Below are 26,777 nucleotides of genomic sequence, written 5' to 3'. Positions count from 1 at the left end.
GACTGAGAACACAGAGTCATTAGCCACATCACATGTCTCAACCAGAAACCAGGGTAATTTGTGTTTTCTGGTCAGTCAGGTTCAACTTCTCCCTACATATCTAATCCTGCAAATCTGTTCCCTGTTGGCCTATGTAGGTCTTTTATTGACATGCTGAACAGTATTAGGGGACATTAAATAGTATAAGTAGTAGTAGTAGTACCCTTTATTGTCAGTCACAAGTACCAGTGAAATGAACCATCAACCTGTCCATACATTACACAAACATACAAACAATATGACATGGGGGTAGACAGTATTTTTTGAGGTGAAATACAGCATAACATGAGGAGAGGGGAGGAGAAAAAGCAACCCCCAGACTATGCTCCTGTGGGGAGTACAGTGTGGGAACAGGAAAAAAAATACCTCAGCAACATAAGCACATAGTCAGTACACTTTACAACATGAAAAACACACGACTTGCAACAGGGGAGGGGAGTGTGTGTGTGTGTGTGAGGGGTGGTGTGGGGGGGTGGATGGTAACCCAGTGCAGGCAAGCAGCCATCCGGTCCTGCAGCCATGTCAGCGCTGGACACAGTCCCGCTTCTCAAACTGGGGGTACAAAGCGGCAAAGGCGAGGGATTGGGGTAGTGTGGTAGTGTGGGGGGTGGTTTATTGCATATCTGTATATATGTGTAGGAGTTTGTGAATGTGTAGGCCTAGAGAGTCGCTTCGCCTGGCATCACAATCTTAGACACATGGCACTGGCCCATTCCCTGAAATCAAACCCAGGGTCGATTGGGCGCTGTAATCATCCTGTGTATAATCATAAATAAATGGTTATCATCACAAGTAGATGGATTGCATCTCAGTCAGTTTACCTTTGAATCAGATCAACTCTTATCCTATTCAACTGAGCTCTGTTTTTGGTTTTGTAACACAACTATCAAAATTAACCATTAATTGGGGACCTCAAAAATGGTGAAAGAATTCCGCTTGTTTTTTTTTCAGTTGTGACCTTGCTTTCTTTACTGGCTGTTTTGTTTTTCTTGTTCTCGCTCTCTGTCTCTCTCTGTCTGCGCTCTGGGTTCTTTGTGTAGACCTCTGGGCTGATGGGAAAGGGAGTCATGTTTACCCTCAGCGTCTCGGTAACGGGAATTAGAGGCAGAAAGCCACGGGTGCAGCGCGCTGCCTAATCCTTCTGATTCAGAAGATGGGCATGTCGAGCGCCTGTGACGGCCGTGTGGCTTTTGTGGTGGACTGTGGCCAAGGCAGGCGAAACAGCCACAGACTTTTATTTTAAAAACGGTCTACTGCTGTGTGTGTGTGTGTGTGTGTGTGTGTGTGTGTGTGTGTAGGGATGGATTACTGCACAGGCTACCGGGCCCAGGCCCAGGGGGCCCTGAAGCCCAAGCCTTTGCATGGAATCATTGCCTCAATATCAACAAATCAGGATGTAGGCTATGAATTCATGAATTGAATTTAGTATTGGCCGTCCCCAAAATGCACCTGTGTGTGTGTGTGTGTGTGTGTGTGTCTCTGTGTGTGTGTGTATGTGTGTCTCTCTGTGTATGTGTGTGTCTCTCTTTGTGTGTGTGTGTCTTTCTGTGTGTGTGTCTCTCTCTCTCTGTGTGTGTGTGTCTCTCTCTCTCTCTCTCTCTCTCTGTCTGTGTGTGTGTGTGTGTGTGTGTGTGTGTGTGTGTGTGTGTGTGTGTGTGTGTGTGTGTGTGTGTGTGTGTGTGTGTGTGTGTGTGTGTGTGTGTGTGTGTGTGTGTGTGTGTGTGTGTGTGTGTGTGTGTGTGTGTGTGTGTGTGTGTGTGTGTGTGTGTGTGTGTGTGTGTGTGTGTGTGTGTGTGTGTGTGTGAACGTTTGCCTCTGTTTTGTGATGGCCAGGCAGCACTGAGGCCATATACTGCTTCTGGGTTTTGCACTCTCTGCTGTTAAAACTTTGGAGAGAGAAGTAGTCATGCTGTTCCAAAGACAAAATGAAGAAATGCAGAGCCATTGTGCATTGTCACGCATAGGTTTGTCGTAGAAGACATTCCTTTTTGCTCTGATGGAAATTCCAGTTTACCGACTCCATACCTGTGAACAGTGCAGGAAATCACGGACCGCTGCAATATGTCTGACTCAGCAGTTACAGTAGATGGAAATTTGGAATTGCTGAACCGAACCGCAAAGCCTGTCCTCCTTATCTCTGCCTCCTCCTAATGATATTTAAAGTGCCCCTCAATAATGCACAACGCCGGCTAATAATAGTGTGTGCAGTGCAGGGGCCGGCCGTCTGTGGGCCCCACAGCTCTCCACTCCTCCCACGCTCTGTGCTCTGTGCAGCTCACCATTGCTCTCTATTTCCTTCTGTCCCACACTGTGTTGTTTCTTTTCTTTCTCTCTCTCTCTCTCTCTCTCTCTCTCTCTCTCTCTCTCTCTCTCTCTCTCTCTCAAAAGTGCTTTATTAGCATGACTGAAGTGTTGGTACACTTTTGCCAAAGCTAGTGTTATGTCGTATGACCCAGTAATATCACTTCTCTCTCTCTCTCTCTCTCTCTCTCTCTCTCTCTTTCTCTTTCTGCCTCTCTCTCCCACTCTCTCTTTTTAGCATGCATGTCTAGATCTTCAGGATGCAGCATCTGAAACGGCTGTCTGGCCAGTGCTGATAAATAGATGGCTGCACAGCTTATTGCCTTTATGGTCGACTTGTGACCGTTGCATAGCGCGCACAAGTTGAGGGGCAGAACCTGTGTTGTAATTTAAATGACTTTTAAACGGCAACAAGCACTGTACAAAAAACAACAACAACTTCAAGGAGGGTCACACTCTCGGGATTATCACAGCCTCACAATAAGAATAGAACACAATCATTACGTACTTATGTAGATTTCTATGTAAGTATTTGTTTGTGTGCATGACCAATCAAAATCTCTTGGTTGCTGGTTCAGGTGATCGTCTGAGCCTTTGTTGTCAGCTATCCATGCCCTTTTGTTTATGTAGATTACATGACTCATGATTAGCTGTCACTCGTTCTACAAAGCTCTACTGGCTATCTCACACCCAGTGAGCTGGTACTGGCATGAGGAAGCTTACCTCTAGGGAATTCTACAAGGTCATTTTCCATCTCAAAACTTGGACCACTTTGTTTGGGAGTACATGACAGGCAGGTTCAGGATGAAGCTGATTGCTAGGGAGTTCAGTTCATGCAATATGGTTGAATCTCAAATTATTCCTTTCTGAAATGAGAGTTGTTGAGCTACGCCCCCCCCCCCCCTACTCCTCCTCCTCCATCTCCTCTTCAATCTCTCCAAGGAAGACACCAGGTGCATTTTGCCTCTGTTAACTTAGCCTTTTGCTGCTAGGAGAAAACTTGGCAGAGGCTCAAAAATAACATTAGTCCAAGGCCAGCTCTTCTCAGACAAACACACCCCTGCGTCTGGCTCTGCCGGGGTCCCCGTCACCGCTGTTTGCCCCGCTCCGTCTCAGACAAACATACCCCTGCGTCTGGCTCTGCCAGGGTCCCTGTCACCGCTATTTGCCCCGCTCCGTCTCTGGACTGCATTGGCCTCTGCTTTTGAAACCGGGGTGACATCACCGGGCCGTGGCTGAAGGAAGGAAAGTTGGAGTTTATTTTTCGGTAATGTGTTAGGCTAGTTCTCTTGCCATGAACATTTAATTGGAGGATTATGAGTAGGTGTGTTTTGGTAAGATTGTGTGCATGTTTTTGTTTTAGGTTTATATGTTTTATTTTGCATTGAGGTCACGCATCCACCACCTCTTTAACTATGTTTTTGTAGGTGTGTGTGGGGGTGTGAATGCAAGCAATGTTTTTGTTGTAGGTGGATACGTTTGACATTTGTCTTGTGGTTATGCATGTAATGCTTTGGTGAAAATGTCCTGGCCTTGGTTTCTCTGAAAGCAAATAAACATCACTGCACAGGACACGCCTGGCATCGATCTCTGGTGCTCACTGTACAATGGTGCCTGGGAGAAAGACAATTAAAACATGAAATATGGATGACTCTAGATATCTCTCTTTCTCCTGCCCTGCTCTGTCTCCAATACTGGCTCTTGGTGCTACAAAAAAATGGCAGAGGACAAGTGCTTGGGGTTTCACAGTTTTGGTTGCAGTTTGTTTACAAAACTTGATGTCGAAAAGGACACCCTTCTTGTTGTCAGCTTAGACCTTGCATGGCATTTCTAAACATAATAGCTCTTTTATTACACTGATCCAACACCTAATTAGTCGAGTAGATGCCAATCCTGGAGTGTTCACTGAGGTTCATGTTCTCGCAAGGCTCCTTTTTAAAAAGGTTGTTGTTCATGTTGTGAATCTCTGAACCTACAATTTTTGTCTTCTGCGACAAGTGATAGCCAAACCAGTTTTGCCGGCAGGCTTCAAGGGTCAAACCCCTCAATCAGACTTTCGGTCACACTAAAAAATGTTGTTTGTTGCTTCTGCTTGAACAGCAGTTCTGTCAATCAAATTTGGCTGACATATTTAACCTCTGCAACTGGGCTTTGTTTGTTTGTTTTTGTTTGTTTTTGTTTGTTTGTCTGTCACTGCATGGAGGAGCTCTATATCGGGGAACCCTGGGAACACGTTTGCATAAAACATGAAGCTGAAGTTCTCAGTGTTTCTCGCAGCCGCAGGTATAAACGAAGGCCATTGATTTGCATCACATGAATATGGGCTCAGTGTCGGCACAATACCTTGCATACAGGCGAGGAGTGGTGCAGCAGTTATTTGAATGCATGATCATGGGTGTGACAGTGGAGCACACTGTCCACTCCATAAGGTTTCCTTTCACTGGGTTTATAAATATCGGTAAAGATGAAGCCGGGGGACAAAAAGGCTGCTTTGTGCTCTGCGTGTGTCCAGGAAGGGCTTTCTCTCTCGTTGTGTGTTGTGTGTTGTGTGTTGTGTGTTGTGTGTTGTGTGTTGTGTGTTGTGTGTGTCTGTCTGCAAGTGTATGAGAAAAGTCTAAAGTGTGTGTTTAATACAAACCTGGTAGGACGTTTTGGTTTAACCCTTATCAGAAACCCAGCCATGTCATGCATGCGTCGGATGACAAACTCTCTCTCTCTCACTCTGTATATCTCTCTCTTCGATGGGCAGCGGAATTTTCCAGCAGGTTCTATGCGACGTCTGAGTGCTGGGCGGAGCTTCAGCTTTGGAGTTGTTTTGTTTTTGTCACGCTGTCACGCCACCAGAACTGTAATTATGGAGTAGTAGCCTTGTCAGGGTTGAGTGGGGGTAGGGACTGCACTCTCCAGGCGCACTTCACGTCTCTCCAGAACCCTGTGTTTTCAAGGGACAGGTTTGTTGTCCTGGATGTGTCTTGGGCTAGCTGTCTCATGCTCTTGTGGTGAGGAGTGTGGTGGAGTGTGTTCATGCAGAATGTGTTTGGCGTGCTGTCTGTGAAGGTCAGCGTTGCCACCGGAGGCTGATTGGCTGATTGATGGCAAACATTGACAGGCTAGTCATGGTATTTTAAAAGCACACTTTAAAAGGCTATCCCCCCCACCTCTCCCAACTAGCTGGAAACTGGGTCTCCAATTCACGTGTGTGTCCATGTACATAGGTGTGTGATTTAATTCACAGTCTTGCACATTTGTTAAATGCGGAGGTTATGAGAGATGAAGGTAGTAAGAACTGGGACCCCACAGTCCAAACCAGCCCCCTCCCTCCCCCAAACAAACCCTTACCCGTGTCAGAGCGTTGGGAAGGTGTGTGCGGGGGGGGGATGGAGGTCGGGGGGCGGTGGGGGTGGGGTGGAGGGGGCAGTAGTGTGTAAAGCCTGCAGGGGCAATTGGAGCCCCGGGGGCCGTGCTGTAACCTGACGCCTGGAAACTGGGTCAGGGCCAAAACCAACGCCACTGCTTAGCTGGCCACGCCACCTGGCACATCATGTGATGCGCGGGCCACAGACCCTTCTGACTGCCCCAGACACTTGATGCCCGCTTTTCTTTTTATTGCTGCCAATGCCACAGCCCAGCTGATGTGTGTGTGTGTGTGTGTGTGTGTGTGTGTGTGTGTGTGTGTGTGTGTGTGTGTGTACACATATATATGTGTGTGTGTGTGTGTGTGTGTGTGTGTGTGTGTGTGTGTGTGTGTGTGTGTGTGTGTGTGTGTGTGTGTGTGTGTGTGTGTGTGTGTGTGTGTGTGTGTGTGTGTGTGTGTGTGTGTGTGTCTTTGTGTACATATCTACTGTATGTGTGTGTGTGTGTCTGTGTACATATGTGTGTGTCTTTGTGTACATATCTATGTGTGTGTGTGTGTGTGCGCATGCTAAGGTTTTTGAGGACAGGCATCTCAAGTGCAACCAGTCACATAATGTTTTGCATCTGGATTGTTGTGACGGGGAGGCTTTGACAGTAGTTTCTTCTGTCAGTCTCTGTCAGCAAGGGTGGTGTTGATACTGTACCTTGCACAGCTGAGAAAAACAAAATAGTGCTACTTAAATGGAAAGAGTAGACAAAGACATTTGATTATATCGAATCATGAATCAAATTATATCGAATGATGAACAGAGTATTTGTTCCCTGATGTTTACATAGAAGGTTTGCAAAAACATGCTCAGATGCTATTTTACAAGCCCATAATGGCAACCCTGTAATTAGGCCATGGAATGAAATTGCCCAGTTTAGTAGATATCTAGCGCCCCCTCGTGCTTATCTGGCACCCACATTCATAATTAAGTGAGCTTTACGCTGATTGGCTAGCCTGGAACACCAAGACCTTCACAATTGTACAATTGGGAGTGGGTCTGGAAAAGGTTTATTGACTTACGACTTCCAGAAAGGCTGTAACTAGCAGTGAAATTAAACTCAAATTGGTACATTTAACTCTTACCAAATCGTTTCAAACATGTAGCAATCTTGTAAACAAAGGTTTTAAATGCAGTTGTTTAGTCCATTCCAAACAAATACATGCCCATGCCGGATTTTTGACGTATTTGCGTGCCTGTGTTTTAGGGACATTGGAAATGGGCTTCAATGGCCTCTTGGCCAGACAGACCTGCAGAGTACTCTAAATTCCAAATTTGCTTAAAGTTCGTATAGGTATTCCCAGACTACTGCAGCCAAATACTATTCACAATAGGCTCACACTAGGCCACTTTGACCTGAATCTCCATCTCGAAGTGGTTAAGGCTTGGTTAGACTTGGATTTTAAACTTTCACAAAATCCAAGCATAAAAAAGCAAAACATATTACATTTATCTAGGGGGCGCTGTGGCGCAACTAGCTACAGCGCTCATACCATATACGGGTCTGAGTGCCCACGGCCCAATAGCCAAAAAATATACTTAAAAAGCCTTGGACCATCTACTCCAAATCCAAGCACCATTTTGGTTGATTTTGAGAGCCGTCTTTGCTTATTAGCAAAATGGCAATTAATGGGTTGGTGCTCATGTTGCTGCTTGAAATATTTTACAATTTCCAACTTTTGGCACTATCACCGCTAGCAACGTGACACTCCCACAATTTAGTTCGGCTCACAATTTAGTTCCAACGCATGACGTTGGCCCATGTAAATAAATTAGAGATGCCTTCGTCGACGCTTTCAATCGAAGAGCCTTTTTTTTTAGTGGTCATTTAGTGCTCATCCGTTTTTTTTTTAGTGGTCAAGTCTGAGATTTGCATATGACGAAGGAAACACCCATGTTTTCTGTTCATGGAAGCCTTGTGGCCATGAACCGAACTTTCCTTATTCAACAAAGCTAAAGTAGAACATTCTATGTCATCTTTAATATGTTAATAACATGCTCTGTGAATGTTGCTCTGACTTTCATAGACTGCCCTCTCTCAGGCCAGGATCATCAGGTGTTACTGTAGGCTCAGGCTTTTGGTTGTTGCAGAAAATGATGAGGGGGCTTTGCTTTTTGGAAACCGTGCCAATAGGTTGGCTTGCACTCTGGGCAGTTGCCTTCAGTGGTGTGGCGTGGTGCTTGTTTTTTCAGCTGAGTCAGGTGTGCAACCCAGCGATGGTGGTTAACCAACAGCGAACCACACAGCAGATTTGCAGAGGCTGCATTCTCTCCTTCTCCTTCCTCTTTCTCTCTTCATCTTTCGGTTTGTCCCTCTCTCCTCTAGTCTCTTCCTCTGTCTTTTTATCTCACTTCTCTCTCTCTCTCTCTCTCTCTCTCTCTCTCTCTCTCTCTCTCTCTCTCTCTCTCTCTCTCTCTCTCTCTCTCTCTCTATTGTATGAGGCCAGGCTGTCTGTCCCTTCAGGAATCACAAGACCTGTAAACCTGCTGATGTGGTGTGGAACGGCGGCTGAAGCCAGAGCTTTGTAAGCAGAGCAGCAGCTGGTAGGGAGGGGGGGGGGGAGTGCAGAGAGTGAGAAGGATTTGCCCACCCCTCCACACCTCTCTCCCACTCTTTCATTCTCTCAAGTTTGTGCACATGTGGGTTCCCACTCCCACTCTGCTCTATCACCCCCCCTCCTACACTCTCTCTCTCTCTCTCTCTCTCTCTCTCTCTCTCTCTCTCTCTCTCTCTCTCTCTCTCTCTCTCTCTCTCTCTCTCTCTCTCTCTCTCTCTCTCTCTCTCTCTCTCTCTCTCTCTCTCTCTCTCCCTCCCCCTCTTCACTGTATGTCTGCAGCAGTGGCACCCCCATCCCTCCACCAGCTACACCAGCTCCCACACCACTACCTCCCTAGTCACATAGATCAGTGCTTGTTGTTGTGTTGGTGTCTTTTTAAGGTGGTAATCGTAAACTGGATTGCTTTATGATCCTGAAGATTTGAGCTACCTTGTTAGGACCAAGTAGGTGGTTATTCCCAGAGTGGTATAGGGCTGTAACAATGAACTATCAATTGATTCATTTTTGACTATTCGATACATTCTTGGGTTTGGGAAACACTCGTCGATATTTTTTGTCACCTTTTTCTAGCATTTTATTGATTAAACAACTACTCGATTAATCGAGAAATTAATTGACAGATTAATCGACTATCAAAACAATCATTAGTAGTGGCCCTAGAATGGGGTTTTGCTTCTCTCTCTCTCTCTCTCTCTCTCTCTCTCTCTCTCTCTCTCTCTCTCTCTCTCTCTCTCTCTCTTAGTTAAAGAGTGTCACAACCAAGCCTACATGGGTGTAGGGGGGTGAAAAAAGCATGCTAAAACAAAGTGGTCTTTGTGTGCCGGAGGGGAGGCGGCGAGTGAAGGAAGCCAGAGTATACTTCAGAAATCTAGCGGTGAGACAAGGTCAGCGCAGGCCACTACCGCTCCAGAGGCTCTCAAGAAGAAAACAAACTTGTTCAGGTTGTTCACACTCTCTCTTTCTGTCTGCCTGTTTCTCTCTCTCTCTCTCTCTTCCTTTCTCTCTCTTTCGGTCTGCCTCTTTCTCTCTCTCTCTCTTCCTTTCTTTCTCTTTTTCTATCTCTCCCTCCTACTCCCACACTCTCCACAGCCCTTTGCTGATCCGACCCTTATCACAGCGACTATTATTAGATCACCCTTGCCTGGCCAAAGTGATATAAGAGGCCTTGCCTTTGTAGGACAGTGCAAGGATCAGACGACCGGCTGAGTTTCCATCATGACCACACATGAGTTCTTGCCCCGATCACGCAGCTACTGCGTGATGCCGAGCATGAGGAGGGGTGTAGGTGATTATAGTGTTACTGCTCTCTGATGTGGTCCTTCTGTCCTTGCTTAAAAAAAAAAAAAAAAAAAAACAGTCTTGTGGTCTTTCAAAGTGATCGTTACTTATGTCTCCTCACTAAAAAGGACTGCAAGCCACCTCCAGGAAACATAATAATTTGCAAAAACTCCACCACCATTCATTTTGACTTTTATTTTGTATTTAATATCCTCAATAAGAAAGAGTGGCTGTTAAGACATACCAGCAGACGGGGAATGGGAGTGAACATGCATCACATAGCGAAATGACTGCTGAGCTGATGAATGCTTGAATGCATTTCGTCATCCATCAGTCATCATTCTGATTCTGAAAGGTCTGACTGCTGAATGGACATTGTTCTGCTTCCCTGTGCGGCTCGAACTCACCTCGGAATTTATTTTGCCATCAAACACTTGGCTCACTTTGGCCAAAGTCAAATAGCACAGAGAGCCCAGGCAAGTCCTCTGTGTGTGTGCTGTGCCAACAGGAGCCCAGTAGGCCTCTGCTGAGCGTGATCAATCTATAATGCCAAATAAATAGATAAACAGGCAGCCAGGGTTTGCTTTCCCGCCAGTCACATGTGTGGGAGACCAGAGGAGGCTGACCCAAATAGCCACTAGAGAGAGAGAGGGAGAAAGGGAGGGAGGGAGAGAGACTGAGAGAAATGCCAGTGATCCTGCTCTCCTGTACTGTAGATCAACCTCTCCCTCTCTCTCTCTCTGTCTCTCTCTCTCTCTGTATCTCTCTGTCCTATCACCTTAGACAAGCCCCTGGAAAGTACAGATATAAAACCTGATGGCTCTTGTTCAGTCGCTGAGCTCAGTCCTCACACCCCTGGTGAGTGTAATCCATATTGCCTCTAATTTGGGTCAACGGAGTCCGGCCGTCTCATGCAGCAGGCATTTGTCTGCACACACACACACACACACACACACACACACACACACACACACACACTAGAACAAACAAACAAACTCAAACTCCTAACCCCCTCACCGCAGCCTTGTGTTACCAAAGCCAACAACCGTGGCTAACACGGCTAGCCGCATTTGTTTTTTTTGTTTTTTTTATCTAAACTGCACCTGCAACTCTTGTGCTTGCTAGGAACATTTTAGAAGGTCTATCCTAAATGTACTCTTTGTGTGGTTTTAGTTGCCATTTGACTATCACATTCATTCCAGGCCTCAATAGCTTGTCTTTACCAAAGTGTGAGCAGATAAATGCTCGACTGCTCGGACTTGGAACAGCTGTTGATTTCACTTCCTCAATTTCTTGATTGGCAGGGAAATATGAGCATGTCATACTATATTATATTATTGTTGTGGTATTGTTCCTGCTCTGTGTAGGGATTTGTTTGAGTGCACAGATGCTATCAGCTTCACCTGTTTGGACTCTAGGGACACTGAGGTGAACCGTAATCTCAGTAGCTCCTGTTCAACCCCATGGGTCTAGAGCTATGCACACACACAGACACACACAGACACACACAGACACACACAGACACACACAGACACACACAGACACACACAGACACACACAGACACACACACTTCATTTATGCATGCCCACACACACACACACACACACACGCATACGCACACACAGAAGGAAAGATGACCTCTTTCCACCTATATTCCTATCATGTCATCAATTTAACAAAGTAAGTAAGTTGGGATCTGAAATGTCCATCACTGTTGATTGACCGACAGCTCCATACCTGTATTTCTCCTCGTCATCTTTACATAGCCTTAATTGATGTTGCTGGCTATGTGCTTGCCTACATAGCAACACACACACACACACACACACACACACACACAAGCATGTGTGACCACATACCCTCATGAGACTCATGTCAGAACCTGACCAATAAAAACATTATTTTGCCCCTGGAGTTGGTGGTGGGGTTGCCATGGCATTATCTGCATGTTTGGGATGATTGGCAAGCCACAGGTAATCAAATTTCAGACCATATAAACAAACGGCTGTTAAAATGGCCACCCCCCTGCTGGCCTCCACCCCCAAAATTGAACATATACGCTGCGTTGGCATAGCCTAGCTGACCTTAAAGTGACTGAGGGACTGCCCCCTTCTCCCACCCTTCTGTCCTTCCTCTTCTCCTCTGCCAGCCTCCCCTCGGACGCACTCGTTTTGCTCTCTCCTCGTCACTCGTTCACTCTCGAGGATCACATTCTTAACCGTAACTCTCGGGCCGACACTGGCCATAAAACCGTGTCGGGGGGCACTGTCACGTGAGTTAGGTTGGGAAGAGCCGTGCGACCGTGTAACTTGCTACCTGTTTGCGCAGCTCGGCATGGGGTCGCGTGCAGAAAGGGCCTGGGGGTGGGGGTACGGGTATGCCACGTCACGCCCCACGCCACACCCTGGGGCTCTGGGGGTTGGGTGGGCTCTCCGTTCAGGCGTCTTTATGTTGCTTTTCAGAGTGCGTACTATTATTACCATCAGTGAAGGGTGTAACCGCACCACAGTGGGGAATGCACAGACCCAGAGAATGGCTTAGGCATTACAGGTCTGTCCGCTGAACGAAGGGCTGTCTAGCTGGAGATGATTAAAAGGGCTGTCATCAGCTGTCAATCAATGCTCTTCACTGTACCTCAACCCCCCCACTCCCCATGGGTTGTTTTTGGATTCGTTAAAGGGGGGTCTCACTCCAGCCTTTGTGCGATTGTTTTTTTTTGTCTTTGTCTTGTTTGTTTTCTCTACCCCCCCCCCCCCCTCTCCATGGCTGCACACTCCGAGCTCTTATTTACACTAAATAAATCCAGGGCTTCCTCTGGGCTGTGGAATGAAAGAAAGCCGTTTTTATCAGTGACAGATTAAGATCCCCCCCTAAGTTCACTCTCATCCTGAATGATTAATGGGGTCAAGAAGCGATGCATTTGTGCGTACGTATGTGCGAGCCTTGGAGGAGTTTGTGCACGTGCGCAGGCACATGTATTTGTGTTTGTGGTGTGCCAAAGCAATTGCATTCATGACCTGCATTGGATTTAGACCATTCTTGAGGCCTCGCAAGGCAGACAGGGTCAGACTAATCTACAGCATGGTATTGTGGAAAAATCCTCCAGAAGGCTCTGTTACTTTTGCAAGTCCTTGTGTGGAGTTTTTTTTTAGCAGAATAAGTGCACTGTGGTGTGACAGGGGAGTTATATAAGCCCCTTGTTGAGTGCTGGAAGACCCAGGTGAGAAATGGGGACAAAAATCACACCAATTTGGCTGATGTGCTAAAAGCCAACCACTTGCTTGTTTACAATGTGAAACTGAAATACTTCTCTTCTCCTCTGTTCAAATTTTTCATTTGGGCGCCTGGGATCAAATAACCCATGCTGTTGCTGGCCACAGGTCTTGCTGACCTATGAGGGGTCATCACTCCTGTGTCCTGTCATCTAGTCACCCAGCTCGCATACCTCAAAGAGCATCATCAAATATTCCCTATAAGGGAGACTGTGATGTTTGCAGGAGAAGGCCGTTAATTGGGCACTAAGACATCAGGTGACGGAAGAGGAAAGGTCATGTTTGTTTGGCACTGTGAAGTGCTGTTATGTGTAAGCGTAGCCTTAGTTGCCTTCTTTTACTGCTCTGTTTATCACTGCAGTTCAGTGATAAACTCCTTATGAAAATATGTATATCTATAGATATTTTTTTTTTGCTGTTTTTCCTACCAGTTAATTGTTGGCCAAGTGCGCCCTGATTGTTTCATCTTCTCTCGCTTCCTCTGCTGATTAGCTGTTGGCAGGAGGCTTCGGGGGGCACTTGGATGGATCGGAGGAAATGTTTTGCCCTCCCTGAACACTACGGTGGAAATATTTGCCCTCTGTTGGCACATCTCTTTTCTCGCTTCATCCTCCCCGCCGAAGAGGGTCTCAGTGACGTAAAAGTCAGAGCTTGAGGCTTGAGACTGATTGAGCTGATCCGTCCAGCTTGCAAGATGATCTGCAGTGGTGATTCTGAGGCCTGTGGTTTGGTGTGGCATTGGCATCACGCTGTGCCTGTCTTTAATTGTTCTTTTCACCCATCTCAAGTTTGCAATTTGAATTCCCTCTCTCATGAATGCTTTGTGCATTAGCAATGGTGATTGAAACCATATCCTGGGCAGAAGAGATTGAGCCACTGAAAGCTGAGTAAGTCAGTCTCTCACCCATAATGCATTCTCTCTCTCTTTCTCTTTCTCTTTCTCTTTCTCTCTTTCTTTGTCTGTCTCTTTCTTTCTCTCTCTCTTTCTTTCTCTCTCTCTCTCTCTCTCTCTCGCTTGCTTGCTTTCTCTCTATTTGCATCCTTCCCTCCTCACGTGCTCATCCACTTTCCTCCTGGGCTGTAAATGATGTATGAAAGGCCATGGTAATGGCAACACAGGACAGCTCCAACCCCTGACAGTGCATTCATTATCTGCTCATTCATATGGATACCTGTGTGGCAGTTGACACAGTCCGTCCCTGACAACCAATACCCCCCCCCCACCCCCCCCCCCCCCACCCCCACACACACACACCACCACCACCACACATCCCCGCCCCCCACAGCAGCATCTCACACTCATCTCCTGCCAGAGGACACATGCGACAATGTGTGAAAAGAACACGGGGAGGACATGAACGGGGATCAGATCCACACCACAGCGTTCCTTACCCCTTAGTCCCCCCCACCCAACCCCCACCCCCACCCCGCAGAGCTTTGTTACTCAGCCTCTCCAGGAGTCCCAGCAGTGAGCCCTTACGTAACTTGCTGCCTCCCGCCCCTCAGCACCTCGTCACTGGGATAGGGTCGGGTAGGGGGTGGCTTTGGGTGCTACTCCTTCAGCTGTTACGTAAGGAACGTTGCTGACAAATTCTAATGAATCGTGGTGCCAGTAGAGATTCAGAGAGACCCCCCCCACCCACCCCCCGGACTAATTCAGCCGTCCGCCTTTCAGCAGTCTTCTAGATTGTTCTCTGGAGGTTTTGTGTCGGCAGATGACTCATGAGGCCCTCAAGTGCTGCTGAAAGACTGAGAGAGAGAGGTGGAAGGGGAAGAGGCGGGGGGTGGCTGGCTGTTGGAAGGGTGTCCTTGCAGGGTATGTGTAGACAGAAAAGGAGAGGGTGCAGTTGCACTGCATCCTCCAGGAACCATTGAGTGCATTGTGCATCCTTCATAATTAGGCTGACCGAATTGATGCACCGTATCAGATAGCCGGATCAAGGATTTAAACCACCAATCAGCTGTGAGATAAGGAGGTTGACATTTTGACCTCTGGGTGGTTGCAGAGGGAATAACAGTATTTGGCTCAGCCTTCTATTCTGGTGTATTTGTTTGCATATTTTTTTTTTGTACTGCTGTGTGTATTTGGGCATGGGTCAACCATTGGGTGGAATGGGGTCTGATTTGTGTGTTGCTTCAGAAAAAAAAACATCTATGCACTGAATAATTATATGCAGCTTCAATGTCAATCTCTCTTAAAACTGACCAGAGGAATTCCGCATCTTGGTTATGCACTACACTGCCAAGCCTACCCTTATCAAACTGGGAGATAACTGCCTTTATCAGGCTCTTATCAAATGTCCAACACAACCGCACTGCTTTCCGCTTTCCATAGATTTATGATTGCCGATAAGCTTCTGGGAGTGCGCAAGTCGGTCGTGTCAGGATTACCACTTTGCCATATTGATTAAGATAGGAATCAGTTTAGCCTGCATCTCGCACTCTCCGGCTCTATCATTCTCGTTTTTCCTCTGTCGTGCGCTTCCTTTGCTAGTGCCCGATGTCTGAAAGCCAGTGAGTGAATTTCCTCATTTGTACTGTCCCCATCAGGGTTGGCTCTGCAGGCGCTAGGGTTTAGCCACAGTGCTAAGACCACACAATGTCTCCTGTGTTGTACATGTCGCACATGCACACAACTGTGTGGGAAAGTCCTGCACATTTTGTTTTTCCTTTTCTTCCCAAAAGCTTTGAGAGGATGTCATTGTTGGTCATTGCCTGTGGAACTCAAGCACCCCACCCCACCCTGCACCCTTTTATTTTATTTCCTTATTTTGTTTAAGTAGCTTATTAGGCTAGGAGATTAGGCTGGGGTGATTGTTGTGCGATTAGCATCACGTGTTGGGTATTTGGTGACAGACAGGAGGTGTTTTGAGGGGAAACGTGCTGCTTGTCCATTGTTGCCCAAAAGCGATAATCTCTCAATAGGCCGCCGATCCCCTGAAACATGCTAATTCCACTGTTTGTTCAGAGTTTGCCCAACTGACCGCTACTCTTATTAAAAAAGCACCATTATTCATGCCTTTGCGGACACGGAATGTTCTAGTCAAAATATGTGCGAGGGAACAAGCATTCAGATGTACACATTTACACACTTCCTTAAACACACATGCACTCAAGCTTAGCTGCCTAAGCAACAACAACAGCTGGTTCTTCTGACCTTTGGTGTGTTTGCGTAGTCTTTGTATGTTCTTTGTGATCACATGTCTGTTTTTGAGGGCAATCTTGTGCAAATGCAAGTGCACTGTGCTATCATATATAGCATGCATGCTAATGCTAAATGTCTGTCTCTGTGTCTGTGTGTCCCACAGATTGATCGGCCACTCGATGGGGATTCACCGTGGAGCTCCCACCTGTGCAGTCTGCCCTCCGCCCCGCCGCCTCCCCTCCCTCTACCGCACTTCCTCCATACAAATCATGAAACTGGTATTAACTGAATGGCAATCAATATGGATTTTTACTAATTTCAGTAGACAATAAATACCAACGCGCACACACATTCACACACACATACACACACACACATTCACACATAAACACACACACACACACACATACACACACACACACATGCCTACACATACATATACACATATGCATGCTGTACCTTAAAGGGAGTGACCTCATGACAAAGCCATATCCAGGCGAACGCAACAATACCAAATAACCCCACAGCGTTGGTGGAGCATCTCTGAATAAAAGAAAAACAATCGCAAAATAGGACAAAGCACACAAGGAATGTACCTTTTGAGAGATTTTTTTTTGGTTGTTTTCACTCCTCATTGAGTTACCTCGGCAACACAGTGAAGACGACGGCATTAACAGACGATCGGACGACACAGGGAGTTTATACTTTTTTTTTTTTTTTAAAGGAGAAACCATTGTTTGTAAGTTGTAATAGTTTGACAGTTTGTTTTTTCCTCTCTAAACAAACACTTGTTTGGGTTTTTGCCTTCGGTTGTCGGTTGGAGAGGCCGCACGACGGTGCACCATTAGCTCGGCCGTGTGCATGCCGGCGACCATGGCGCCTCAGAACACTGACGCCGACGCAATGCAAGTGCAAGGCGTGGTGGTGGTACCCGCCAAACGCAGCGGGGGGCTGGAGAATGGAGGGGGAGATAAAGGTGGACATGGCGGAGGCAAAGGAGGTGGTGGAGGAGCAGGAGGACTATGTGGAGGAGGTGGAGGAGGAGGAGGCAAGGACCTGGAGGGCCAAGAGGAGTCACCGAGCGAGGGCTCTATAGACCGCATTCCGCTCCGTCAGTGGATCATGCACGGGGCGGTCATGTTCGGACGCGAGTTCTGCTACGCCATGGAGACGGCATTGGTCACTCCTGTCCTGTTGCAAATAGGTAAGACATTCTCTTGTTTTCTTAGTTGCTCACTTCATGCCGGCTATATCGTTTTAGTGACCCGGTGTGAACCCGGTGTTCGCTTATACAAAAGTGAACCTAATAGTAAGTTGTGGCCTCACGAGAAAAGGAGCCTTAAGAAGCAGGACCTCCTTTCTCAGCTTATTGTCCACTGCCACTTTCATTTTAAAACCAACTCAAAGCAATGCAGGAGGACCACAGCACCCAGGGCCAAAGGGGAACTCTAGAGGCCATAAACATAAATAATATCCAACTTACAGTAGGTGGTATATAATTACGAGCCAAGGCTCTAACCTTTACAGTTGCACACAAAGGTTACATTGGTGAAATTCAGCTTTGGTTTGTTTACGTAAGGACAGTGTATTTCATGCCACCAATCACACACACACACACACAAACATAATCACACCCTCTCTCGTACCTCCGTCCTTGTGTTGCTTGACCGTGCAGGGATAAGACACTGTCATGATGCTAAGTAACCGCCTATCCCTTCAGAGGGGTCAGCAGCTCATCCCTGATTCAGCCAGGGGAGGGGTGGGCTGTGTGTGTGAGCGAGAGAGTGTGAGGGTGTGAGAGACTGTGTGACTAAGCAGAAGATTAAAATCCCAGTGTCAACTCAGCAGTCCCTATCTATAGAACAACAGGTAATTGGCAACTAGAGACCCATCCTTTGAATAATATAAGTTACAGCCTAAAAATAAGCAAAGGGACAGAAATCCTGGCAAAGGAACATTTGACCTTCCCACACTATGTCCTTGGGCAGAATGAACAAAGGGCAGTTTCAGTATTGTGTCTTTTTATAGACAGGGCATCATTCACCAAAGGGATATGTAGTTTGAATGGATTTGAACCGTGTGTGTGTGTGTGTGTGTGTGTGTGTGTGTGTGTGTGTGTGTCACATACGGTACAAACATGCACATGTGTGAGTGTGTATAGATATGAAACTAGAGTGTGGAGATGTTCTAGATGTTTTGACCACGGAGTCTGGCATCAGTGCTGGGATGACGGATAAACACACACATCATTCACCAAAGGGATATGTAGTTTGAATGGATTTGAACCGTGTGTGTGTGTGTGTGTGTGTGTGTGTGTGTGTGTGTGTGTGTGTGTGTGTGTGTGTGTGTGTGTGTGTGTGTGTGTGTGTGTGTGTGTGTGTGTGTGTGTGTGTGTGTGTGTGTGTGTGTGTGTGTGTGTGTGTGTGTGTGTGTGTGTGTGTGTGTGTGTGTGTGTGTGTGTGTGTGTGTGTGTGTCACATACGGTATGTTTTCTAGATGTTTTGACCACGGAGTCTGGCATCAGTGCTGGGATGACGGATAAACACACACACACATTAATACCCACATTAATATACACACACAGACCGATGTGTGTTTATGTGTGTGTGTGTGGCCAGTCTACTAAGATCAGCAGGATTACCTCTACACAGGATGCAGTCTCTTACACAACCCTCTCCTCAGAGGAGAAAAAACAGAAAGACGTGCCCCCCCCCCGCCATACCCCCCCCCCCCCACAAACACACACCCCGCCCCAGAGACGCATAGCTCAGCAGCCTGGGATGCTCCTCATTGCTGTCTCTCTCTCTCTCTCTCTCTCTCTTTCTCTCTCTCTCTCTCTCTCCCTCCGTCTGCGGGTCTTTTTAAAGGGGTCTGACTCATGGCAATGTTGCAGAGAATTAAACACCACTTGCTTCTCAGGAATGACAATGTGAATAAAGATGTGTTTGAATAAATGAAAGAAAGAGGGGGGATGAATGAATAACTGAATGAATGGATGAATGAATGGATGGATGGATTGAGTAATTAACAAAAACAAATTAAATAGCGAAAGAGAAGGCCAAGGTGAAAAATCAACTGGGTAGAATGTACACTTGCTGTATAATCAGACAGTCTCAAACAGTTTTGATGTTCTCAATGCACTGAGAGTGTCTGTTTACATGGATGCACTAGCTAGGTGGCAAGCTTAGAATTTGTGTGTTTCTGCATGAGGGAACATGAGAGTTCAGAATGTTTCTTGGGTTGAAGGCTCTTATATCTACCCAAACGAACCCCATTCCACAGTGCATACACTGGGATTTATATTCAGTGCGCATATGATGAAGTGGGTGTGTTTTGGTATGTTTGTGTTTGTGTGTACGTGCACCTGTGGGCATACCAGTTAAGCGCATAAGTATTTCGCTGCCCTAGCTCGCCAAAACTGATGTAACTGTGGGGGTATAAATAGGCATGGGTGCCCATAGAGGTAGCCCAAGGACAGGTCCAGTTACCAGCTCCACTGTTACTCTTGTGTAGCCCCCAACAAGTAGGTTTCCAAAAGCTCTGTTTACACAACGCCGATAAGCTACTGGTATGACCAAGAGGCTGTACACCGTGTACAAAGCCAAAAGCTCAACCAAAATATCAGGGAACCCATACTGAAATGGTCAAAATAGAAATAGACCCTCTGCACCTATCTGTATTTCCCAAAATACAGATAGTCTCCATCCTTGCCACGGGGAATAAATCAGTTGTGTTGTTATTAAGAGCTAGTGCAGGCTGGGTGGTTTACATTGAGCTCTCCATGGTAAAACAGTGTCTAAATTTGAACCTCTGTAACCAAAAATAAACTATTAGGATATATGGTGTTTCTCTCCACAGAAAAAATGTAAATATCCTTCTACCCAGCATGTAACATTTTGTATGTAGGAGAGGTTCTGTCGTTGTCTGGGCTTTTATGAGTTGAGACTGGTTATTACAGGCTGGCGCTTGGTGAGGCATTACAACCATCTGTCCGCCTCTGTAGAGTGGCTGTGTTTTCTGCTCCATTAGTCCTCTGATAGATAAATAAATAAACCTGTCCTCCTCACCGTGACATCCCATCTGATCAGCGTCCAGACTCCCCTGTGGTGGTGAGCACGCAAGGGCAACGATCGTCACTCACTGTATAAATGTCGGTCATGTAACTTTGTCCATGACGGCGTCCACCTGTGCAGGCTTTAGCTTAAGGTGACTTTAAATTACTTACCACTCCACGGCATACAAAGTAGATAAGAAGTATCTGATCTTACACAAAGGGAACAAGGCTTTCACCATAATCACAAGTCACCTGCACTTAGAATATAATTATAGATTCTTTCTTTCTTTCAATTATATAGAGAGTTAGACATCTATACATGTATTCAATGTGTGAAGGGCCGCCTAGAGCTTTTAAGTATGTGGGTGTTCTTTGTTCATATTTAAGGCATCTGTGCAGTCATCTTCTTCCTGGAAGTTTTATCACCACTTTGAGAGGCCTTAGGGATCTTTATCCTTGATTCCCAAAATTCACGTCAGCTGAGGTGCCACAGCTCCCATTGTGTGAGACTGAGAGTGTGTATATTTTAAGAAAGAGGTGCAGAATAAACACAAAAATAAACATGCCTTTTGAGCAGTCTTTTTGTCCCCCTGAGAATTTCTTTCTCTCACACTAGCACCTCTACCACAGTGCAGTATTCTTCTTCTTCTCTCTCTCTCTCTCTCTCTCTCTCTCTCTCTCTCTCTCTCTCTCTCTCTCTCTCTCTCTCTCTCTCTCTCTCTCTCTCTCTCTCTTTTTTTTTCTTTCTCTCTTTCCCCCTACTCCCGACAGGAACCCCACTCTAGCCTGTGTGAACGTGGGAACTGAACAATCACTTGAGGGAATCGTGCCCCTCGCTCTGTTTTTCACAGCTTTTTCGCCACTCATTGTGTATTTAATTATTTTTTCCCACCGCCGAGGCCGACTCAGACGTCCCATCTCAAGATGGATAACCACGCTAGCATTGTCTCGGCCTGGTAAATTGGGGAAACATTGACATATAAATTAACCTCCTTTTCCCTTCCACTCTTATTCCCTCCCCTTTACTCCGCTGTCCTAACTGTTTTAAGCAGTGTTTTCATAACTGATTTCACAACCTCGTAGAATAGTTTCCTTTGCTTTTCCCTCGGCTTTTTAACTGTTTGTTTTTGCTCTAGTATTTTCTTTTTGCTAGAGTTTTTTTTTCCCCATGCCTTAGCTCATGTTAGCATTAGCGTGTTTTTACCGGACCGCATCTCTCTAATCTTGTCTGTCCTTTCTCTGTGGTTACATAAACTAATGGTGAAGGTGTGGGATTTGAGGCGCTCTAATCTAGACAAAGCCTATCTTGAGCGACGGTATTTGATGTTTTCAGGCTAAGTGTTGTTGGGTCGGCTAACATGTTAGGTAACTGTTGTTGGCATGAGCCTAATTTCTTTTTTCTTTATTTTTGTTTTATCTCTCTCACTGATGACCTCATAGGTCATCTTTGTGTCACAAGGAATTATATATCAGAAGCAATTTATATATTTTTAGCAATTTATATATGTTTATTGGTTGATTGCTTTCTGAAACCCCACCTCAGTTCACCACAAGTTTAGAAACGTGTGTGTGTGTGTGTGTGTGTGTGTGTGTGTGTGTGTGTGTGTGTGTGTGTGTGTGTGTGTGTGTGTGTGTGTGTGTGTGTGTGTGTGTGTGTGTGTGTGTGTGTGTGTGTGTGTGTGTGTGTGTGTGTGTGTGTGTGTGTGTGTGTGTGTGTGTGTGTGTGTGTGTGTGTGTGTGTGTGTGTGTGTGTGTGTGTGTGTGTGTGTGTGTGTGTGTGTGTGTGTGTGTGTGTGTGTGTGTGTGTGGCTAATATGAGGTTGAGCGGATTGCATAATAGGCAGTGGTGGATTACAGATGATAAATGCATTTCAGCATGGCACACACACACACACACACACACACATATGGATCCAGATGTGTTTATCATATCTGAAAGCAGATTGTGTGTGTGTGGAGTGGATCTGAGATCATCGTATCCAGTGTTACTTCCTGCCCTTCACCATCCCAACCACCCCACCTCCTCCCACTAGCCAGGAGCCCAGTAATGCCAGCTATGTGCAACAACAGCATTGAAGCCTCCATTTCTGGAAAACACTATCAAGACCAGTAAAAGCAGAGGGGGGAAAAAACAAAACAAAACACAAAGCATCGGAAAATGTGACGTTTGCAAGCAATCCCGGGAATGTGTGACTCTGCGCATTTTCCACATTCCCCATCGCGGAACGTTCCCTGTTGGGAATGTTTGTGGATGAGGTTCTGCATTCAGCAGGCTCCAATCTCCGCTGTTGATGAGGCCAGAGTGGAGCCAGGTGGCATCAGTGGAATAGGAATTTTTTTTTTTAAAGAATGCCACTGTCCATGTTGTATTCAAGATTCCACCCTGCACCCCTTTCAAAAAACCCACCAGCTTTATGACCAGGTCTTTCACAGTTAGCAAACCCAATAATCAGCCTTCATGTGCTCTGGTATGAAGAGAGAAACTGGGATATAACGATCACAGATGTATTGTGTTGGAAAGTAATAGTGTGGGGAAGAATATACTTAGTGTATTGCCCAGTGATGGATCTCAAAGTGCTCACCTTCTTTATGTGAGCCAATATTAGCAGCACTATCATGTGCAACCACTGAGTGTTTCATTTGTCAGACAAACCCTTGTGTCCTGAGAGGCTTAAGCACTGTCTGTGTACCCCTCCATCACACACACACACACACACACACACACACACACACACAGGCCTCAAGGCCCAGCATCAATAAAAATCATCAGCGCGCTCACAGTCAGTTGCCTGAGGACACTCCTGTGACATAATTCCAGTTTTTTTTTTATTGTGTGTGTGTTTGTGTGTGTGTGTGGGATGGAGGGGTACTTTCACCTTGTGGCAGTTCATCCTCTTACATTGGTTGCACTGGACCGCATGGCTGTCTTGCAAGTGGACTCATTCGTGGATTCATACAAGGGCAATAGTTAACCCTGTCTGTGATGACTGGTAGACAGTCTCATGTATGCGTGATGAACAGAGCAGCTCACATGCGCTGACGAACACTGCCACAGTGGTGACTGCATGGGCTTTGACCCCGTGTCACGACCCACTGTCATGTCTGGGTCGATCTGTGAACGGAAGTGTGGCCGCAGGGGAGTGGGGGAACGTCTGTCGCCCGGACGGAGCTCGCAGCCCCATGTCAGGCCCCAGCTGTCAGTCAAGTGCATGCCTCATGAGTGTGCCACAACTCGCATGAGGAGGAATGGGCCTCATATGAGCAGGAATGGGCCTCGCATGAACCTCGCATGAGATGGAATGGACCTCACGTGACAGGGAATGGGCCGCATGTGTCTGCGACGCAATAATTTTTTTTGTTCGTAATGCACACATCTACATAAGGTACTGTGTGCATGATTGCGTCACAGTAATAAGATGAAGCCTACATTAACCATTGACTCCGTCCTGAGAGATGGAATGACTCCAATAGGGCAATCTGGAAATAAGCGAACAGCTACATGCAAGGTCTATGGCACCAGGATAAATTATACCGTTTCAACAACGTCTAATTTCATCAGGCATCTCAAAACGCACCCAATCACTTACTAATGAAAGATATGTTAAATTATGTTAAGCATATATCGTCACAGGTAACAAGCTAATCATCGCAAAGTGTGTGCTAATGCTGGGAACAGGCAGGGATGGGCAAAAATACATCAGGATGTATTTCAAAATAAAATAGCTAATACCCTCATTTTTAATGTATCAAAATAAACTACAAAATACAGTAACCATATTATCTATTAAAATAAAATAATGTATTTTTGTATTTTTAAAAATACTCAAAATACTTTTTTCAAGGGAGTATGGAAGCACTGCAAAAAAGCTTTTTATGTGCCAGTATGTGAGAAACTTGATGTACCTAAATATCTTCAATTGCAACCTCAAGTATGCAGCTAATAAGGAAATATAATTGTTATTAAGACAAGGTGAACTGTGGAATGCAGAAAGATGTTACAAGGAAGGGAATTCAAACACACCCAACACCTTGCCATCTATTGATGTCATTGTAGTGCAATGAGATATCTGTCTATTGACACAGAGGCAATAGGACTGGTTGCCTTTGTCGGCGTCCTTTGCTCTGTGAACTTGCACAGGTAAACTTGCTCATCTTATTTGCGTACGACTCCACACCAGGGCTTCACACCATCACTGAAATACTGTGAGCTTTGTTGAACACAGCTGTTCTCACATTCATCACACAAGTGTAAACCATTGTTGCCTAATTACCAATTATTCATTACACTTGTGTGTAGTATCTACTATTTTTTATATATATACAAACTTGAACGTGACTTGAACTTGCACCTCAAAGACTTGAGACTTGACTTGGACTTCCAACAAATAACTTGTGAACATCTCTGGGTTGCTGCGTGTGTGTGTGTGTGTGTGTGTGTGTGTGTGTGTGTGTGTGTGTGTGTGTGTGTGTGTGTGTGTGTGTGTGTGTGTGTGTGTGTGTGTGTGTGTGTGTGTGTGTGTGTGTGTGTGTGTGTGTGTGTGTGTGTGTGTGTGTGTGTGTGTGTGTGTGTGTGTGTGTGTGTGTGTGTGTGTGTGTGTGTGTGTGTGTGTGTGTGTGTGTGTGTGTGTGTGTGTGTGACTGTGTAGCAGGGTTGCTCTGTCTCACTGTGCAGTGGGTTTGTACATCAGGGCTCCTCTGCCACACGGTGTCCCAGGACGAGGTGGCCACCTCACTGCTGCAGTGTTATGTAACCCAGACGACTGGCAGCAGTGTGTGTGTGTGTGTGCGCAGGAGAGAGATGCCCATGCAGTTTTAATTGCGTCCTTTAGGAGGTGGAGGATGAGCGTGCGTACTGCATAAAAATGAGAAGGAGGGAGGGATGGAGAGAGGGTGGGAAGGAGGAGAGCATGCCGACGTAGGTTTCTTTCTGCACCAATGAGGGGGCAGGACTCCCCAAGTTGCTCACACACATGTGCTGACACACACATGCTGCCTACACACACTTCTGCATCCTCACACTTAGAGTGTGTTTGCGCACGTGTGTGTGTGTGTGTCTAAGCTGTGCGGATGGAGAGTACTCTGCCGCAGTCTAGCTATAGGGGAGGGGGCGGAGAGCATGTCAGTCTGTACACACACACACACACACACACACACACAGACCCATAGTTATGTGCAGTGGTGCTTAGCTGGCTCTTACAGTATTTGCTGCAGCGTCATATATCAACCCTACCACCAGCACACACACAGAGCCACACACACAGAGAATCAATAGGGTTTGGGGAATGCATGAATCCTACCAGCATTCGTAACTTAATGGCCTCATATCACACCCCTCTCACTGTGAGCTGAAGAACATTGCATGGAAACCTATAATGCTTTGTGTGTGTGTGTGTGTGTGTGTGTGTGTGTGTGTGTGTGTGTGTGTGTGTGTGTGTGTGTGTGTGTGTGTGTGTGGAAAGGATAGAGGGGAATGGAAAAGGATGGAGAGCTAGTGACTCATTGTATTTTTCTTTTCATGAAGACTTTTTTTTTCTCACTATCTCTATCTCTTTCTCTCTCTCTCTCTCTCTCTCTCTCTCTCTCTCTCTCTCTCTCTCTCTCTTTCATTTCTCCTCATAGTATTCTTTTTCTCTTGCCACCACTTTCTCCATCACACTCTCTTTCTCTCTCTTTCTTGTTCTCCCTCTTTCAGACTTTCTCACTTTCACTTGTTTTATCTGCTTCTCCATCTCTGTCACGAGGAGCTTTTAAAGTAATGGAATAACATAATGATTCCGAGTGCAGCAGATGGAATTACTGGTGTGGTGAGGGTGGGGGTGGGGGTGGGGGTGGGGGTGGTGGGGGGTTGGTATTGAAGACCAATTCTGCGCTGTCATCGCATTGCAGTGTGATTTTAACGCTGCAGCTTCAAGCTGTCCTCTGGGGAATTGTCCCTCATTGGTCTCACTCTCACCTCAAACTTCCCCTCTCCATCTTCCCGATGCCATAGCACACTATGAGGTGTTGCTTTTTGCCCCTGCTGAAGCAGAGGCTGATGGAGCGTGTTGTTTGATGGTGCATAGGGTTTTGGAAGTGTTTGTTTATTTCTTGTCCGTCGAGCAAGGCCGTAGTCATGATGTCAACATTGGGGGGGACCAAATCTGTGGTGACAGACATAGGCATGGCATGGATGGATGGATTATGAACCCCTGGGCACAGATGTCCCCCCCCCCCCCCCTCCTCCTCCTCCAGATAGACGGGTCCTGAGGCATTCTCCCACGGAAGATTTTTTATTTTTTAAAAAATGACCCTTTAAATGATGACTTCTGGTGAGTTTTGTGAAAACCGAAGGATGGAGAAGGCCCACTAAGCCCATTTCAGTAATCCATCCCTGGACCTGTATTATGACTCCATTTGTCTTCAAAATGTATAATTTAAAGGAACCGTATGTAAGAAATGTATTTCAATTAATCATAAAATGGCCCTAATATGTCACTAGACATTAAGAAATCATGTTCATTTCAAATACTTATATCACTGACAACAGTAGTCCGGCCAGGATATTGTCATTTAAAAAGTGAAGTTGCAGCCCTCAACTGATGTTGATGTTGTGTTTTGTCATGTCATTCTGTGTTTTGGCCTGATGCGCCACCATCCACCTATCTACTAATCATGAAGTCAGTAGTGTTTCGGCATCCGGGTTGGCAACCTCGAGTCAGGGGGGAGGGGGAGGGGATACACCTCTCTAC

General features: G+C 46.2%; 1 protein-coding gene across 1 annotated transcript in view; it reads left to right on the top strand.

The window, feature by feature from the left end:
• slc45a4a (solute carrier family 45 member 4a) overlaps positions 1 to 26,777 on the top strand; it is a 48,571-nt gene that overhangs the window by 2,364 nt on the left and 19,430 nt on the right. Inside the window, exon 3 of the mRNA XM_076302113.1 lies at positions 16,159 to 17,199. Coding sequence (XP_076158228.1) covers positions 16,857 to 17,199 — 343 coding nt within the window. The 5' untranslated portion in view covers positions 16,159 to 16,856. The remainder of the gene's footprint in view (positions 1 to 16,158; positions 17,200 to 26,777) is intronic.

Source organism: Alosa pseudoharengus, unplaced genomic scaffold (assembly GCF_046254945.1).
Source record: "Alosa pseudoharengus isolate Yale_2024_CS ecotype anadromous, Long Island Sound unplaced genomic scaffold, YU_APseudo_1.1 YU_APseudo_1.1_scf_23, whole genome shotgun sequence".
NCBI classification, from domain to species: domain Eukaryota; kingdom Metazoa; phylum Chordata; class Actinopteri; order Clupeiformes; family Clupeidae; genus Alosa; species Alosa pseudoharengus.
The sequence above is the reverse complement of the archived record's forward strand: the minus strand, read 5'-3'. Positions and strand labels throughout refer to the sequence as shown.